The sequence below is a fragment of the Oryza brachyantha genome, chromosome 4, assembly GCF_000231095.2.
Source record: "Oryza brachyantha chromosome 4, ObraRS2, whole genome shotgun sequence".
Taxonomy (NCBI): Eukaryota; Viridiplantae; Streptophyta; class Magnoliopsida; order Poales; family Poaceae; genus Oryza; species Oryza brachyantha.
In genome coordinates, this window is record NC_023166.2 from 6,326,874 (window position 1) to 6,346,422 (window position 19,549).

The 19,549-nt window shown below is 43.2% G+C and overlaps 1 protein-coding gene across 1 annotated transcript; it reads right to left on the minus strand.

The window, feature by feature from the left end:
* Nucleotides 1-3,829: 3,829 nt before the first annotated feature.
* On the minus strand, nucleotides 3,830-6,020 carry LOC102710691 (9-cis-epoxycarotenoid dioxygenase NCED2, chloroplastic-like). Its single transcript, XM_006653186.3, has one exon. The coding sequence runs from the start codon at nucleotides 5,982-5,984 to the stop codon at nucleotides 4,212-4,214; it is 1,773 nt and encodes a 590-aa protein (XP_006653249.1). The 5' UTR covers nucleotides 5,985-6,020; the 3' UTR covers nucleotides 3,830-4,211.
* Between the last annotated feature and the right edge of the window lie 13,529 nt (nucleotides 6,021-19,549).

Here is a 19,549-nt window from a genome sequence, read left to right on the forward strand (position 1 = left end):
AAAGTTTACTCAAATTTATTTGTTTTGGATCTGTATTTGTCAAAACCTTCAAGTAGCGATCTTGCGGCTATATTCAATATACGATTAAAGTTTACTCAAATTTATTCTGTTTTGGATCTGTACTTGTCGAAGCCTTCAAGCCACGATCTTGCGGCTAGATTCAATATATGGTTAAAGTTTACTCAAATTTATTGTGTTTTGGAATTGTATTTGTTGAAGCCTTCAAGGCACGGTCTTGTCACCTGTTTGTTTTCCGGCTAATTCATGGGATTAAGGCATATACTCAGTATGGGCAAAAAAGGTCTTATTAAAAAACACGTTAAACTCTTATCTTGTCGGATTAAAAAATACTTTATTTCATTCTCTTCTGTTATCTCGTCCGATTACTTTTTTTCTCTTACTAGCAAAATACCCGTGCTTCGCAACGGGTTATGGAAAAAGAGAAAGATAAATTTTACCGTTTCCGTGCACTCAACCATGCATTGTTTTTTTAATAAATGCAATTGAAACCTTTTATATATGCTACAACAACTCATCAAACTTACCCCTTTGCAACAGTAAAATAACCACGAATTTCTGCTCCAACAGCATTATCAATGGAGGTGTAGAGATAGAATCGGACGATATGGTCTCATAATCAATATATCAAAATAATTTTTTATTACCCCTTTACTTTTTATTCACCTCATGCAACAAAATTTCTAATAAAGAATGTTGTACATGCCGTGAGGCAATTCATTTCAAAATATGAGATTATTCCCTACCATGACCAATATATAGTAGCTTAGCTTTTCTTGAGACTGATCGATATATATCTGCATATCATTGAGCTTCTACCATGTTTATCTCTCAAACACCGGCATACTGATATGCCAACTCCTAAAATCAATTTTATCTCAATCAAAAATAAATAATTTAGGTCTTCTATTCAAGACTAACAATATATAAATCTAATAGAATGAAAATAACCATGACTATATAAATAACAATTTTATAAACTTGGAATGTTGCTAAAACAGATATATGAGCTATCAATAATTTATGAGTTTATGATGCCCTCTCAAAAAAGCCCCATGATTAAAAATAATCCTTACACTACAATAAAACGTAGTGAGATTCGGTCTTTAAGCCAGATATGGTGGCATATATGTCATCTTTGATTATGATTAGCATGCATCTTGCTTTCAAAAGGTCATTGTAGTAGAGCGGTGGGTATTCCCGGTGTCACGCCCGTTACCCGGGTTCGACGATTCCGGCTACTCGCTTTTTTGTCCATCTTTTGCGATGCGGGCGGCGCAAGCGCGAAGCAGGCCATCGGCCTGGCACAGAAGCGACGCGAGTTAGCCGACGGCCTAACGGCAAGCGCGGGCGCGAGTGGGCCGTGACAGATGCAGAACGCTTTTTATAATAGTATAGATAGAAAGTTTTTGTTCCAATTTTTCTATTTTTCTTATTTTCTCTCGACTAACGTAGGATTTTCTAGACCCTGAGAGCGAACGTGGAGGCTTCTTTTTCTATTACTTTATATATATAATAGATATGAAAATATCCACAATATTCATGAACTTACTACAAAGTTTAGGTCAAATTCCTTCCAAATAACTTTTCGTGAGGATTAAGTATATACCAAAATTCCTTCTCCATTAGGAATAGACCATGTTCCATCTGGTAGGTTGCTTTCCAAACTTGCATCGCAGTATGCCATTCACCTGTTTCTTTGTTTCTCTACAAATCAAAGTGAAAAAGAATAGTACAGTTAACAAAAATTAAGAGATAAAAAAACTGTCGATGTTGCTCTCACCAGTTCATGTGCAATTTGAGCAATTTATTTAGTTCCCACTTTAGAACCCATCTCCTACTTTGCCCTGTTGGCTGCATTCTGGTTGCTTCTTTTCTGAGTAAATAAAATTTCGTGCATTGACATTATCATGAAAGGAACATACCAAATTATATGAAATATAATTATAATTACCTGAAAATCCTCACTAGTCCACACATGTTGTATGAGCCAAGCACAATCTTCAGGTGACACATAGGTTGGTCTTGGTTTCTTGTCACGGTATAAGCAATGAAGACGACAACATAGGTTGGTCTTTAGCACAATCTTCATCTTCGTTGCGTAGTTCAGGAAATGCGTCCTAGCATTGAACAAATAAATATTGTTTTCAGAACTAAAAATCATATTTAAACTAAATATGTAAAATATGTTGATATAAGCAAATGAAAGAACCTTCAATTTCTTCAAAACAACAGCCTTTGTACCTGGGTGCTGCTTTTCAATGGTCTTCCATTTTTTTTCTTGCAGAGGCACATTTTTTCCAACAATGACAGTAACCTCACTTTTAAATAATTTAGCATGCTTTCCACACACTTTTCCAAATGGTTGAGGAAAAGAAATATCTAGTTGTTCTCCTCTTTGCCTTTTATTAAAACGTTTTGCATTGATTGTGACTTTTCGACCATTCCTCCTTGAAGCAGATCCAATAAATCCAGTAGATGATGACAGTGATCGATGAAGAAGAGTCTGAGATTGATAGTGATGGAGGTGAGTATAGTACTTCAGATGATGATGGGAATGAATCGCCAAATGGGGATGACATAGATGAAAGCTAGCATGTCTCCTGATTTTTTACAATTTGATTGGCCGAACATATATATTTTGTTCTTGAGAGGATAATAAACATATTTATTTTATTTCCTACATGTTGGTGTCTTGTTTAAATATAATAGATCTAAAAACCATTAAGTATGGAAAATATGTAGAGAATAAATTTTGTGTTGCACTTTTCTTCATTTGTAGAAAAAAATTGATATGGGGACAACATATTATGTCACTACTATTAATTTTTAGGACAGAAAAAATATTACTGCTCTAGAATGGATGATATCTTACTAGTTCATCATAATTGTGGTTTCTGCTGATGAAATATTTTGCCACCATTAAAATGAATTACCGAGGCACATAAGTCCATTACAAATTTGCAATGTCAGTGATAACTTTTTATCTGGTGATTAAATATAGAAAATTGTATGTACGTCGTAGTTACTCGTTAATAGAAATGCATGACAACTATGGGCAAATGTGATGATGCAGCGAATGGTCACTGGTTATAAACTAAATGGTGGCACTCTGGTAGCACGTCACAATACATGTGCCACTAACAAGACCGTGATATGACGTTCTTCCACTAATAGGATACTGGTTGTGACGAAATATTATTTTGACATAAAAGAATCGTGACCAATATTATATCCTGTGTCAAGTTAATATTTTCTCACTAATGCTCGGTATTAAAGTGGCAAAACCATTTTTGATCACTACAAACGTGATAAAAGAGTGACGAAAGAAAGCTTCGTCAGAATATTTTGACACGGGAACTCAGAACTCCTTCAGTGATAGTTGCATAGATCAAGATAGACCACACAGGCTGGGCCACGAACCAGAGACAGCAGGAGCATAGGCAAGGCGCACGGGGCAAGAGCAACCATGCCGAGAAATCAACCAGCCTTGTAGTGGAGGCTGCTTGACAGGTGCAGCCCCTCATCCAGAAAAGTAAAGCACAGGGTCAGTGTCAGAGGGACAGAGGACATGGGACCGACCACATGGCACAGAGAGGACATATACACCACATCCGCAGGACCAAGCAAACAAACCACCAACCAACTAATGGCAGCTCACACAAAGTCTTCCACAGGAAACAACCAAAAAATGCTAGTAGGCACCAACGACGACCGCAAGACGCAACGAAGAACCCAACGACGAAGCATATGGAACACCCATCGGCATGCGGCCACACCATCGCAAACTGCTGCAGATGCCTCAAATCCGAGCACTTATGACATCGCCGACTAAGTGTTTCTTTAATTTGTTTTTATTATCGCATCACTTTATATGAATTCTTTTCGAACTAATAGGACGATCGAGATCTTTTCACTTTATCTGATTAACGTGAGAATTTCTATGTTTTTTATTCATGTGGGAATTTCTAGCTATTTTTTGGTTTCTAGGATTAATGTGGGGGCTTATTGGAGATCCTCTAATTAGCATATATATATATGAAGATACTACGCATATATGTGGGATAATTTCATCACCATAGTCCTTTCCATTTGTAACAGTACAGTGGAGTTGGTGCAACGGAAGATTGGTGGAATGATGGCGCCCATGAGCACCATTGCAATCTTTCAAAAACAGGTACGCGTACGCATGGTTATTGCTGCTGCACGAGAAGCTCGGCTTGTGTAACAAACATGCCATGGAAGCCGTAGGGGACACGACCGGGCAGCTGCACCTCCGCGACAACGTCTAGCTTCGGAGACCTCGCGTCCAGCACAACGAACCGGCTCTCTCCGGTGCCCTCGTCATGCACGTAGCACACCAGGTACCCGTCATCCTCGTCGCCGTCGTTGCTCGGGACGAAGAATGCTTCTCCGGCAAAGCATCTAGGGCCGAAGTCATGCCGTGCAATCGTGCAGTCACCGCCGTCGTCGCCGGTGCCGGTGCCGGTGCCGGCCATGTCAAAGTCGAGCTTTCTTATCCCCGATATCTTGGGCATTGGGCCGTTCACTCCAAAATACCCATAGCGGCTGCGCCGGCCGACGTAGCCATGGTGAACCACGCCGTACTCGAGGCTCTCCGGTGAGACCGCGGCGCGCGACACCGCGCCGGTGCGGATGTTTACACGCACCATGTAAACCCGGCTTTCTAGGAGCTCCATGTCTCCCACCGCCATGTGTTCAAGGGATAGGTGGCTGGGTGCTACCAGCACGACCTCGTCTCCGGCGGCCTCCTCCCAGGCGTTCGTCGTGTGCAGCATGTTGAAGCCCGGGACGTCGAACCACCTCATCTCGGAATCGTCCCTCGCGTACCTCGGCAGCACTCCGATCCGTGGAACCTTTGCTGGGTCGAATCCAACCAGCGAGCCAGAAGATGGCTTCACGACGAGCTGTGACTCCACGAAGATGGTGTAATGCTCCGTGATCGCAAAGTCGTGCAGCACCGATGGCTGCTCGGAGGAGAAGATGGGCACGTCGGCGCACTTGTTCCCGGCGGCGTCGAACCAGAAGTAGGTGATGAATGGCTGGAGAATGCTGTACCGGAAAGCGAAAAGCTCCCCGGTTATCGGGTCCTTCTTTGGGTGCGCCGTCATGGCGATGGCGAGTCTTCCATCGAAGTCGCAACGCCCTAGAGTGGTCACCTCGCCGGTGGACGGGCTGATGAACACCGAGTAGGGAATGTCGGACTCGCACAATGCGTATAAGCATTCCGCGAAGAAGACGACGCTGGTGTTGGCCACCCCAAAGCCGTGCTTGAGCTTGATCTGCCCTGCCAACACCCTGCCGAGCATGACAGCCGCACGGGCCAACCCGGCGACGCCATGGAAGCCGGCGAAGAAATTCGGGAACACGGGCGTCCCGGTCTCGCGTTCTAGGAGGTACTTGTATGTCTGCACGTAGCGCGAGCAAAGCACAGGCTCGGACAGCGACGACGGCGACGTGGTGGGTGACGGCGGCGAGGGGAGGAGGAGGGAGTGGAGCATGCCGTCGCCGTCAAAGAGGTGGTGCGTGCGCCCCGGGAGGCGGTGGCGTGGGTTAGGCCCGTTGCGGACGTACGCGCCGCCAGCGAGGGAGCTCGGTATGGAGCCGCGGACGACGGGGCAGCGCGTCGGCGGCAGCTCGTCGGTGGGCGCAAAGTTGCCGGAGAGCACGCGCCCGGGGTGCACCGACGGCCGCAGCTCCGGTGGGTCAATGAGCCGGTCGATTAGTGCGTCCAGCGTGTTGCAGACCGACGCGAGCAGCACTGAACAAGAAGGCGGCGCTGCTGCGGAGAGGCGGTGGTCATGAGCTCGCTGCCGCCGTGTGCCGGCGCCGGTGCCGCCTTGATGGGCTCCTCCGGCCGCAGCTGCTGGAGAGATGCTGCACGCTTTCCGCCATGGAACTATGGCTGAGTAGGGACAGGTCATGACGCCAATTGCCCTGTCCATTTCCGCAACCTTTGTAGTATTAACGGATGGAGCAAGCTGCGAGTATGGAGCAAGAGTCCAGGGTGTGCACTATATATGCAGAGCGAGGTGTACTGGATTATATAATATATATTAATAAAAAGTTATATTCAAAAGATATTGAAAGACTGTATGTAGTTGTGGAAAATGATAAGAATTATCAAACTGAATTTCAATGCGCGTTATTTACTTATCTGTGTAGTCAGTAACAAATATGGCACATCTGGCCATTCCCGGTGAGCAAACATTATTTACAATCTTACACGTATACTTACTCCGTTTCATATTAAAAGGCATTTTAGCTATTCATCTTAAATTCATCTATATATTAATATATACTATTATATATATGTCAATATTCAATAGCATCCATGTGAATATATCTAACACTATAAAATCTTAATTACTACATCCGTCCCTATGTTTAACATCATTGATTTGTTTATAAACGTTTGACTATTTGTCTTATTCAAATCTTTTTATCAAATATGTAAAGCTATATATATATATATGCATAAAAGTATATTTAACAATAAATAAAATAATATAAAAATAATTAATAATTATGTAAATTTTTTAAATAAGATGAAAAGTTAAATATGTATAAAGAAGTTAACGGCGTAGAATATTTTAACAAGGAGGACATATATCTTAAAATGGAGGTACTACTCTGCATGTGCGCATCAGTGCCATTAAATTGCCATTAACATTAATTATGCTCGTACTCGTGTATGCGCATATGGTCTCGTGTACAGCTGATACAATCGTAGAATCACCGTCACACATCCACATAGGAGATGGCATATATGTAACGTACCAAACTACCACGTAACACGTAACCTCATCGGTAAATTAAAACCAGTTAGAGACGACGCTAGGGGACATAATCTCTATTACGTAGGACCGGAAAAGAGGCTTTCTAACTTCAAAAGCTAGTTCATTGAGATGAGGGGCTCCCCCACTTATATGCTAGGTCCTTTGCTCCTTCATAATCAATATGAGACTATTCAACAATCTCCCCCTTCACACATTGGTGTTCCTCGGCCTTTCACTGCTCCTTCACTGTATCCGGGCCCCCACCGGCCCATGGTCCATCAGATATACGGGCCCTGCAGGCATCCTACGGTCTATCGGACCAGAGATGTTAAACTAGACAAGCTCTTATACCAATTGTAGGACCGTAAAGGGACTTTCTCACCTCAAAAGCTAGCCATTAATGTCAGAGGTTTCTTCACTTATATCCTAGCTCCTTTGCCACTCCACAACCAATATAGAACTATTCAACAATGGTTAGCAGTCTAGCATCTGGGATAGATTAAGTCATGTGTTAGACGAGTGATTCATGAGCACGCGCCTGGTAGGGAGTTAAACGTGATGTGTTCACGTTAATTCAGTAGCTAAGCACATGTTGTATTCACGGGTCAATTAGATAGCTAGCTAGTTAGCACTTGACACATACGTGTGTTGTATGTGTTGAGAGAATAAGTCATTAGTTGGTTAATTAGCTAGGAGGCCAGCCGTTACATGCATGAAACGTGGACGCATGGCATGCAGGAGTTAGTGGCTCTGCATGTGTGAATCATGCGCGCGTGTGCGTGAGACTCGCGGTCACAGGACGTTGCTCGGCGTGTGCGTCACGTTGTCGCCTGGGTCTGTATATGCATCATGTAATTGTTTCGTTAGGTAAGTGAATAACAGAGAAAATGTTTCGGTCATTTGTTGCTACAAAAAAAAACCCTATGCGCTTCTTTGTGTTCATCCCGGTTGAGCCATAGAGAGAAAGCTGAGTGTGCGTGTGTCGCCATTCTCAATCTATCGTGTGTGTCCACTGCAAATACTTCTACTGGTGCATGTGTGTCATCGTGTGCCATTTAATCTTGGGCCAGAGCCAACACATTAAAGATGAATCACGGGTTAACATCTAAACCTAACATATAGACACTCTCTATTGTGTCTGGCTAGATGGCAGCATGCCACATATCCTCTTCCTACATAGTTCACCCATGTCGTCCGTGCACAGCTGAGGCTCTGCCAGAACACCGGCCCCCTCACCTCTCTGGTGCCGAGAGCCGACCCTGTGGACCTCCTCTCTTTCCTTCCGTTGCCCCACCAGATCCCTCCTTTCCCACTGCCCTAGCGACAGCGCTAAACGCGGTCATTGGTCACGGCATCGTCGTGCAATTCAGCTAGCACTGGCCCTCCAAAATACCTTCCTTCCCTTTCGCCACCCTGTTGGAGCCAACCTTCTCCGCTGATGGTTGATTGGCAGAATCCAAAATCATTAGGTCCTTTGACGATGCACGGCAAGCTTGATTGCTCCAAATATGCTAACTACGTCTAGCTCCTAATCTCCGTCTTGGCCAATTCATGAATCTAAATGCTGCCATTTATGTCTTTGATCAATGTGTAGGTCGTCCCTCCTCAGTAGTAAGTCCTGAATCCTGACTACAAATCAAAGGCAAGTTCCCCAATGCAGTGAACTATCCTGTTATTTGTTAATTCATGCTTCATAAGTTCTAACAAATAAAGGTTCTATTTCCCACATAATTGTATCCTTTGAAATTCTGACAAGTTGATTCTGTTAACAGCAACCAACAAGTTGTATTGTTCTGGTTGGATGATGTGCAATGGCTAAATCTTATTTCAACACTCAGAATGTGCATTCCACTATCCCCCATGTTCTTTTGAAAGGCACTATTCCGTATCTTAGCACTATTTTTCCCTTATTTTTCTATCGTGTAATTGCCTCCAACTCAACTCTAATATTGCTTGAACTTCCATGTGATTTTAAGTTTGTAACTTTGAAGAAACATAACTTTTTTAATTAAGTACATTGCTATTTTAGCTCCCGCTTCACACATATATATTTCCCGCTGACATGTTTTGTTTGTTACTCTTCTTGCATGCACTTCACTGCTTGCGAATTAATTTAGTCATCTAGACAACAGAGATGTCTACAAAGTCATTATATAGTTAGGAACTGTTCTCCATGTAAACTTACTGTTGGTACGGGCCCCTCCTTCCCATCCTATTCGTCCTAACGCACCTCGAGAGGTAAAGTAACCAACATACCTCGGTATTTGACCAACACGCCTCAGTGGCATATTCGACCAACTCAACCAACATGCCTCGGTGGCATATTCGACCAACATGCCTCAATGGCATCCTCAACCAACATGCCTCGGTATTGTATTCAACCAGCATACCTGGGCGGCATGATCAGCTAGCATGCCGTAGTGGAAGGTGAGAAGTCAATAGAAGAATGAACAAGTGGAGCCGGCGTCTTCAGTTTCCGAGTGAGAATAACCCTTGATGGAAGGTCCAAGTATAGGGGAGGCTTGCACAGCAAGACAGAAAGGAGGCTTGCTTGTTACGACTCCCGGGAATATTCTTACTAGATACCGGGGGACCAGCACTCACGTGCACTCGAGTACTGAAGATAGCTGGCATCGTGGTCCCCAGAAGCTAAAGATTTTATGCCGATGCCCTTAGGCTCTATGAGTAACTACCCACGGGTAGCTTGGTAATTGTACAAGGAGGTCCGGGGCTATAAAAACCCGTACCTCCATCCTGTAAAACTCAAGGTTAATGACATAAATAGTGACGGGCCATGTCGTCTATTCTCTACATTCGAGTTCTCTATGTGTATGCAACTTGTATTTGCCTTTGTTGCATATACACTTGTGTTTGTGACAGAAAGTCACAACATTGGCGCCGACCATGGGGAAGTAAGTCTCCAAGAAGGTGAATTCGAGTTGTAGATGTACCCAAGGGCTCAAAGGAAAACAACAGCTCCAGTCAGATATGCTTTTACACCTAGTCCAGTTGACAATTCAAGGGGTGTAGCGAGTCAGAATATGGAAGGTGGAAGTAGAGTAGCTAGTGGAAGTCCGACAGGGAATGAAGGGTTGTCTGAAACAGAATTGGTAGAGATGCTGCTAGCACAAGGGGCTATCACAGTGAACAAAATGCAATTTGAGGAGATGCAAAGGGAGTTGTAGAGGCTGAGAGAGATGCAGAGTTAAAACACGCAAGATCCTCCGAACTAAACTCCGACGCACGAGGTCATCACCACTCAAATTCCCACCACTCAAATTCCCACCATTCAAATTCTCACTACTCAAATTCCAACGACTCAAGTTTCCACTAATCAAATTCCTACCACTCAGATAGCCAACCTGCAAGTCAACATTCCATTACCATACATCCTCCCACAACAACCACCCTACCCTTTCCAAAATCAACATGTGCCCTACATTCCAGCAATCCAAACACATACAACTTTACCTCCATATGTGACACCTCAACCAAATACCACTCAAACACAAACCAATACCATAGCCAGAAAGTATACCAAATCAAGAATATATGCCAATAGGGGGCCAATGAGGGTTCAACATACCAAGTATGCAAGGCCCACATGCTCAGTACTAACCAGCGCAACCAACACCTCCGCAGATGGAACATGACAATTAATCAATGGCTGTAACTCAGTCCTAGAAATCTTATTCCGATTATACTCATATAACAAGTTAATCATCAAGCTCAAAAAATACATTTAGAGGGAAAACTTTTGAAACAACAGGAACAAAGGTGGGCCAAAAATTAGCACTGAGCACGAATACCTAACTGTCTAACCGAGGGAGTAAAGGTGCGCCAAAAATTAGCACTAATGTCTTCCTATAAAAGCTGACGCCGATGGCGCTCAAGTACGTATTCCTGTAAACTACCAGACGAATGTTCACGGGACCAACGCAAAAACCAAAGGGTGAATAGCCATTTCTGGTCGTATTGTGCACAAGCAACACCGTGGACACAGTCGTCGGTTGAGTAGCGCTTTTTAAATGAAAGAGAAGCAATGTGCCTCACATTAAACTTAGCCAAATTAGGGCATCGCCCAGTAGTACGTTTCCACCGATGTTCAACCTATAGCTAACAATTTGAACAACAGCAGAAAAGAACAGATTAATTACAAAACGAGCAGGGTTCAGTTCGAACATATCCGTCCAACCTAGAAGCACATCATGTACACCTAGTGCCCAGGACTAGTCTCTCTAGTAAAAGGCTTCGAGCCAGAAGCAGAGGCAAAGGTTGATCCTTGTGTCAACGACACTCTCAACGCTTCGAGTACATTCGACAATCCTCGAGGATCCCAGTACAATGCCTGGAAAGCCCGAACAGCCGCAGCAACAACTTCCTTCTGAGCTCGAAACTTGTTGTCATGAGCAAGAAGGCGAGTTATGGAAGCTGGGATATCGTTGATATGGGCACAACCAGAAGAGTACTGGGCAGCAAGGAGAGCCTCGGAAGCAACCTTGAAACACCTAGCAGCCAAAGAGGGGACTCCAGCCTACAAACCTACAGAAGCCTTGATTAGCCAGTCAGCAACTTTAGGCAAACCTTGGGTGTTGTCAAGTAAACTCGACTTGACTCCAATGGCTTGAAGTGTTTTGTGAACTCCTTGGCAAAGTTGCTGCTTCATGTCGTCCAAAGCATTAACATATTGCTCAAGCTCAACAGTCGTAGACTTCTTCACCTGATCAAGATCCTTGGCAAGTAGAGAATTTGACTTCTTTAGCTTTTCATTCTTGAATGGAGACGCTCGAGTTCAGCTTTTTGGTCTTGAAGCTTTTCTAGAAGGGTGTCGCGCTACTAGTAGGCAGTTTGTGTGGACCGTCGCGTGTCATTCCGCTCGACAGTTAGCCTATCAATCCAAACGGAAAAATCATGTCACGACGCCTTGAGATGGTTAACTCGGTCTCGAATATATTGCCCGTGAGTCGAAATGTCACGAAGAACCTTTTCGGTAACAACGTGTTGCAGGCGAGCCATGCACAAGTTCTAAAAATAAAACAGTTGGAAAATACAAAAAAAAAGAAGAAAAGAATGACAAGAGCGAATGAAAGAAGCGTAATGAGCTAACCTTGGCCGTAGCAACTTCAAGGGCATCGAATGCAATGCCGAGAGGATACTTTGATAAGAATTCCTTTTCAAGGTCAGGGCTGACAAGCCTCGAAGCAACAAGGTTAGCAGCATTGTTTAGAGGAGAACGATGTGCCAAGTCATTCAGAGTAAAAGACTTTGCTGATGAAGAAGAGGAACCTGCCTCTGGGAAGGTTGGTATACCGAGAAGTCGGGCACCATCACCGTAGCATTTATGGGCAAAAGAGCATAATACTTGGTTCACGATATCCTCACAAGGGGTTTGGACTCGAGGCTCAGAAGGTGAGCCGGATTCAAGTTCGGCAGAACAAAGCTCAACAATTTGATGCAATCCGAAAGCATTAGGCTCGAGTACATAGGGCGCGGGACAACAACGTCCTCAGTTTGAGCCTTAGGAATAGTGTCTTGGGCACCAGTAGCAAGGGGGGAGGAAGCAGCTGCAATGTCGATTCGAATAGAGGTCGAAGGAGCAATGCTTAGCTCGGCTCGAGTAGGACTAGTAGCATGATGAGGCGCTAGCTCTCTCTCCTCTTTAGAAAATTCAAGAGTATTATTATGAATGGGAGGAGAACAAGGAGGAAGAGTGAAGTCGAAGCGATCTGCAAGGTAAACACTGCAAGGAGCGACTCGAATTCTTTTCGAGCTCTGGACGCTCAAATCCTGGGTGATAGCCTTGCTCCGAACAGCCCGAAGTTTCTTAGCAGGAATAGGTGAGGACAAGTAGAGCGTGCTTGAAGAAGTCGAATCATCACTCCCACTATCACTTCCATCGACATAGACATCCCCGTCACTTCCGCTGCGGTTGGCATGGTCAGGGCTCGGAAACGATTTTCGCTTCTTCGAAGCTCTGTTGCGGCCACGGGAAACGAGTTCTCAAATAGGGGCAAGAGCACCTTGAGAAAGCAACACTCGATTCCGCCAAAGGTTGCCTTGTGGACCAAGGAAAGCATCGTGCTCCATGGCAGTATATGGACCGACAAGGTTGACACCAATTTTCTCAGCCTTCTCGATCGAAAGAGCTGAAAGAACATGCAAGTAGTGTGTGAGCATGTACACAAAAAAAGTGGTCCCGAAAGAAATGCATGAGGATGAGCAAGGAGAATCTTACTTTTTGAGCTTTCGATAGGCTCGAAAGGAGGAATGAGCTGGCTCTGATTAGGCTTAGCAAGTCGAATACCCTAGTTAGCAGAAGTGGGCCATACTTACACAGTCGCAAATTCTTCAATCAAATCTCGAACACTGTGTTGAAGGCACAGCTCAGTGACCGGATTCTCGATCTGTTTAAAGTCAGTAGATCGAGAAACCTTAGGCTCAGGCATGAAGTCAATAACGTTGCCATGAAACTAGAGAGCTTGATTTTCCTTAGACTCAGCGGTGGCCCCCGTCGTGATAAAACCAACGAGATTGCCAATCTTTGCTCCACTTAGTGCGAATGCCTGGAATAGGCCAAAGATGTAGCAGCCCACTACGAGTAACAAAGTTCATCCTGGCAAAGTAAGAGTTACACTGCTTGTAATGCCTGACACTGTGGATATACGCGAAGTGAGTCCTGTGAGGCTTCCAGCCACAACTTCGAATAATCCACTCGAACACGCCTATACGAACGAAGGCGCTAGGAGCAAGCTGGCATAACTCGATCAGATAAATATCCAATACCTCACTTATTAGTTTCGAGCAAGGAAAACGAAGTCCGACATCAAAGTAGGTTTGGAAGACAACGGTGTAGCCAGCATGCGTAATCACCGGGAACACTTCACTTCTGGGTAGAATACCATCATCCACACCTCGAACCTGCTTCAACATGATCATCCGACATAGAATGTTCTAGTCCATACTGAACTAACTGACTACTCTCTTGGGAAGAACAAGCTAAGGTCTTCGATTTGCCCTGGGAAGCGGGAAGTTTAGTGTTCTTCATACGCGAGAAATGAAGGGGGAAGGTGGTTCACGAAAAAGCAAAATGCCGCTCGAAAACCGGGGAAGAGGTAACAACGTCAGGAGTGCAAGCAAGAGGCAGACATCGTCTACGGGGTGCTCAACCCTTTTTATTGGGAACCCCTAGTGGAAGTATGCGATGGTTCGATTCCCGAGGCAAAAATAAATAATGAAATATATAATAATAATAATAATAATAATAATAATAATAATAATAATAATAATAATAATAATAATAAAAAATGTGTGTATGTTTTGACCATTTTTGGTAGAGTGATTAAGCATCTCCCTTCAAAGCGACTCAAGTTTTGTTTCAGCCGAATATGGGAAAGGCGAGCATGGTATTTTTTCCAAGGTACACGAGTTCGGCCGAAGTGAGTTTTCTACCTCACCCATGAGGGGCTCGTTGGTACGGGCCCCTCCTTCTCATCCTATTTGTTCTAACGCACCACAAGAGGGAAGTAACCAACATGCCTCAGTATTGGACCAACAGGCCTCAGTGACATATTCGACCAACATGCCTCGGTATTCGACTAACATGCCCCGGTGGCATATTTGACAAGCATTCCTGGGCGGCATGATCAGCTAGCATACCCCAATGGAAGGTAAGAAGTCAATAGTAGAATGAGCAAGTGGAGCCGTCGTCTTCAGTTTCCGAGTGACAAGAACCCTTGATGGAAGGTCCAAGTATAGGGGAGGCTTGCCCAACAAGACAGAAAGGAGGCTTGCCCCTTACGACTTCCAGGAATATTCTTACTAGATGTCGGGGGACCAGCACTCAAGTGCACTTGAGTACTGAAGACAACTGGCATCGTGGTCCCCAGAAGCTGAATATTTTACGTCGATGCCCTTAGGCTCTATGAGTAACTACCCACGGGTAGCTTGGTAATTATACAAGGGAGGTCCGGGGCTAGAAAAGCCCGTACCCCCATCCTGTAAAACTCAAGGTTAATATGATAAACAGTGACGAGACATTTTGAGTATTCTCTACATTCGAGTTCTCTCTATGTGTGCAACTTGTATTTGCCATTGTTGCATATACACTTGTGTTCGTGACGCAAAGTCACAATGTTCTATTTGGTTAACTGAGCTTTGGGAGAAAAACATATATATATTCAGATCTTTAATTATGCAAGGAATAATCTTTACAAGAATGCATCTCTGATGGACTATATATATGATATGGTTCTTTTCTATATATTCTTCAAATAATTTGCACAAAAGCTTATTTAGCGATGCACATTTGGAACCAACTCAATATACTGTAAATAATATGTCGCCTGTATTGTTGCAGTTGAAAAGTATTTATGATGTAACTATGTGGTCAATAATTATTTTTATTTTTATTTTTATCAAGAATCCATCACAAGAAGGCACAACAGTAGTAGACAATGCTACAGCAGTTCGTAGTAATCTTTCTATCCTTTTTGGATTTATTTTTTTTATGAAGATTTATGATTTTCAATCTACATAGTATGATTTTGTATATAGCAGTACTCGCTAATGTCCTGCAGCAACGCGCGGGGTAACAACCAGTGATTATCTATTATGTTTGCGTTTAAACTACCGTCTATCGTGGGTAAACAAATACTCCAATTTTTAATGGTTTATACTTTTACCCATCGCTGATAAAAACGTTATAACCTTGTCACTTTGTCCTGTCCGTCTGACAACAAGCCACCCTGTATTCTCATCCGTCTTATTCTTTGATCTCCCATGCCAGCCACTAGTATCAGCCTTCTTGACAAGTTGTATATTTAGATTGAGAAGGCTTTGCAACTCCATCCCCATGCATGCACTAGGGGAGTAGTGATCACTGCCATCGCTGTATCCCTCTTGTGTTGCGAAAGGTACCATGACAGTTACGATTTTTTTAAGAGTATTTTAATATTTTTTATAATTACTAAGTATTTAATATTTATAGGTGACCTCCCCAATATCTCTTGCGGTCAGTAGGATGTGCCACCTACAATAGGAGATATTGGAGGTGAGCCGCTTGAGCCTGCCATATGAGAAGATGCTCCTCTATTCGTCTTCATAGGTGGCATTGAAACGAACGAGTAGTCAATAACTAAATTTGAGTTAATTTTATAATTCTTTTTATTGTAGTTTACTGTAGCCATTACTATCACATCGCTAAAAATATGTATATCCGTAAATTATTTTTTAATTATTAATATCATGTTTCACCTATGTTTAATTAAGCATGAGATTGGACGGATTCACCAATCCATCCACGTGGCAGAACATCGCACCCGTACATAACATGGTACTCGAATTTATCCAACTTGCGTGGATGGCTGTGATGGTGGCTGTTTAGCAAGTATGAACAAGGATCCAAAATCTCGACAGTAACCGGCAATAAACGGTTAGTGTGCTGACACAGGTAACTGAATGGTACACCGTACCTAGTACTGTGCGTGTTTTAGAATTTTAAGCTTAGATCCAAAATTGGCCATTTAACTTTTTGTTTGAAATTTAAATTCAAATAATATAAACATCGATTGGGTGGATTCGCCATCCATCCACGTGTCAGAACATCGCACCCGAACAAAACAAGTCGACTCCAGTTTAGCCAAGTTGCGTAGGTGGCTGAACGGTAAACCGTATGTACTGCTTTGTTTTACAATTTTAAGCTTAGATCTAAAATGGGCTATTTAACTTTTTATTTGAAATTTAAACTGAAATAGTACATGTGCTACCTACAGCTATATTGTTAAATATTATTAAAATATCCATGTGAGCCCCGTATAATTAAAGACAGATGAGATCTAGACACGCATAATTACCATTGTCATCTTATATTAATTTAGTTATAATTGACATCTTTCAATATAACTACTATGCTATGCTATATTGAAGGTATCAACGAGATAAACACAACCATGATTATCATAGAGGAGATAAATACAACCATGCTTGCCAGTGGTAAATCAATGATTTTAGCTAGGCGTATGTTTGCCCAAAAATTATCGTATATATACATCAGCACAGGATCTGTCATCTCAAACGGGCGGACAGCCTCATCAGTATCGGGAATAGCCCCCATCGGTACGCAGAGGTCACAGATATGAGAAGTTATCCCAATTGGATATTTGACCGTCACGGATGAAAGTTCTCTCAATCCAGCAAAGAACTAGACCCGTCACATATAGGTTTGACCTAATATATGAGTCAAACATGGTTAGTTAAGGGGCCTATCACGGATAGCTAATCTTAATCGAGCAAAACTTTAGGCCTGTCAGGGATGAGGTTATGTCAATTGAGCTTTACTTTACGCCCGTCATGGATGAGGTTATCTCTATTAGGCTTTACTTATGCCTATCACCGATGAGTGCATTAAGAAAAAAATAAAAATTTGTTTTTTTCTAGCCTCACGCCTTTACTAGCCATGCATGTTATAACAATAATAGAAGTAATATATATACCAAAACTAATATGTGCACCCCTTAAAATAAACTATTGGGACAATTGCATAATTTGCCCTACTTTAGAGTCCAATAGTTGATTTAACCTCTTTTTTTAGTTTGCAGATTTAGCCATGCTTTCCAAAATTACAAAATTAAAGCTTCCATTTGGCTCTACTATTAATCTACCTTCTAAGTCTATGTACCCCCTCCCCCGGTTAGAACGCACGCACTGGTTGGACGAGTGCGGCGCTCCGGCGGCAAGGGGGCGAGGCGGCGCGGCGGCAAGCGCGAGGGAAAGGGGCGGCGGCGAGCAGGCTAGCGCGCGGCAGCCACAGCGCGCGACGGCGGCCAGGGCGCGCGGCGGCCCGGCGTCCAGCGCGAGGGAACGGGGCAGCGGCGAGCAGGCTAGGGCGCGCAGCAGCAAGCGCGCGCGGTGGCCCGGCTGCCAGCAGGCGCGCGCGGCGTGACGCGGCGGAGCACCAGGGTGACCCGCTGTCCTCCGCCGCTGCCGCCCACTTCCAGGCGCACTGGTCCGCCCTCGACACCGCCGCCCGCCAGGAGCCCGCCCAGGCCGTCTCCGTCGGAGACTGGCGCTCGGCCCTCGAGCTCCCCCTCCTGTGACTCGGCGACCTCCACCCGTCCCTCGTAACCTCCCTCCTCCGGTCGCTTTCTCCCTCCCCGCGGCTCCTCACCGCGACCGACCACGTCGACCGACGGATCCGCACAGCCGTCCCCGCAATCTCCGACCACCCGCGCCGCGCCCAGAAGGCCTTCATCTCCGCCGAGGTGTCCGGCGCGGCTGACATGGAAGCGTTCTTGGAGGAACTCAAGGGCATAACACTCGACGCCAACAGGTTCCGAGGTGCTCCGCCGCTTCGATCAGTGCCGCCCCTCGTCCGGTAGTTGGTCTCTTCTTTTTGCCATTTTCTTTCTGTTATGTAAATCTTGGTTTTCTTGGAGAAATGGATAGTAATGGTGGTCCATGTAAAATTTGTTGGAGATAATGTTACAGCTTACAAGTTGCTATTCATGACACGCGCAGCAAGCAGCCAGCCAGCCATTGTTTAAAACAATTACATTGTTTAAAATTTTGAAATTTGTAGGCAACATGCTGTCAAAATTTTGTAAAAAACAGACTAAACTATGTCAATTTTGTTTACCAAATTTTTTTAAAAATTTGTTCAAATTTTAATCGAATGTATTTTAAATTATAGTCAAATTTATCAAACTTCACTCAAATATCTTGAAAACCGACTCAAATCTGTTAAATACAAGTTAAATATTACAAATATTTATTAAAGTAGACACATATATAAAAACATGGTCAAATATATAAATAATACTAACAAAATTGGATCAAATATGCAAGAGTAAAAACGTTCATTTTGTTCTCGCTTAACACCGTTAAGCTAACTTAACGGAGTAAGGCCAAACACGAGCTTTATTTTTAAAAAGTGGGGCTAAATCTACAAAATAAAAAAAGGCTAAATCTGTAATTAGACTCTAAAGTAGGACCAGTTATACAATTGCTCCTAAACTATTGTATGTCACCCTCCTCTCATAAAGCTCAAACCCACCTCCCACCCTCTTCCAAAGGCCTAAAACCTTTCTCTTGGACTGATTAAAGCCCTCCCCATCGGTCAAACCCGCTCTTTGATCTTCCTCCACATCCCATCTTTATTCAATCCCGTCTATCTGAAAAGTATCATAAAATGAAGGCAAAAATACAGTAACATGCTTTATAAAAGATAGCAACAATAAATATATTGATGGATATAGTTTTTTAAATTACTTTTTTTAACCACTATAATGAAAACAGTTTTAAAGAATAATATAAGACGTTGACATATTGCTCAATAAAGATTGGGAATACAACCTTTAGCTCTCCAACATGTATTAGTTGTACTGTAGCAATATTATACAGTCACATCTCGTGTTACTGCACTTCAATCATGATGTTATTATATTTATATCATGACGTTACTGCAATTATGTAGTAACAACACACATATTACTAACTTATATCGCTATGTTACTGTAATTATACATTAACAATACACATATTTTATAGTAACATGGCGTTATTGCTACATATAATGTGTAGCGTTACCGTAGCTATTGCCATAACATTAGTGTATATTAATATAAATCCTATAGATATTTTTTTAAGATTAAATTTTAAATAACTTTATCTCTCACCTCATATATTATTTTTTAAAACTGTTTGTACCACATTGTTAGAAAAAAATGCTTAAAAAT

What these genes read in the sequence shown, in the direction of transcription:
- LOC102710691 (XM_006653186.3), bottom strand. Translation starts at nt 5,984, where the DNA reads ATGGACAGGGCAATTGGCGTCATGACCTGTCCCTACTCAGCCATAGTT.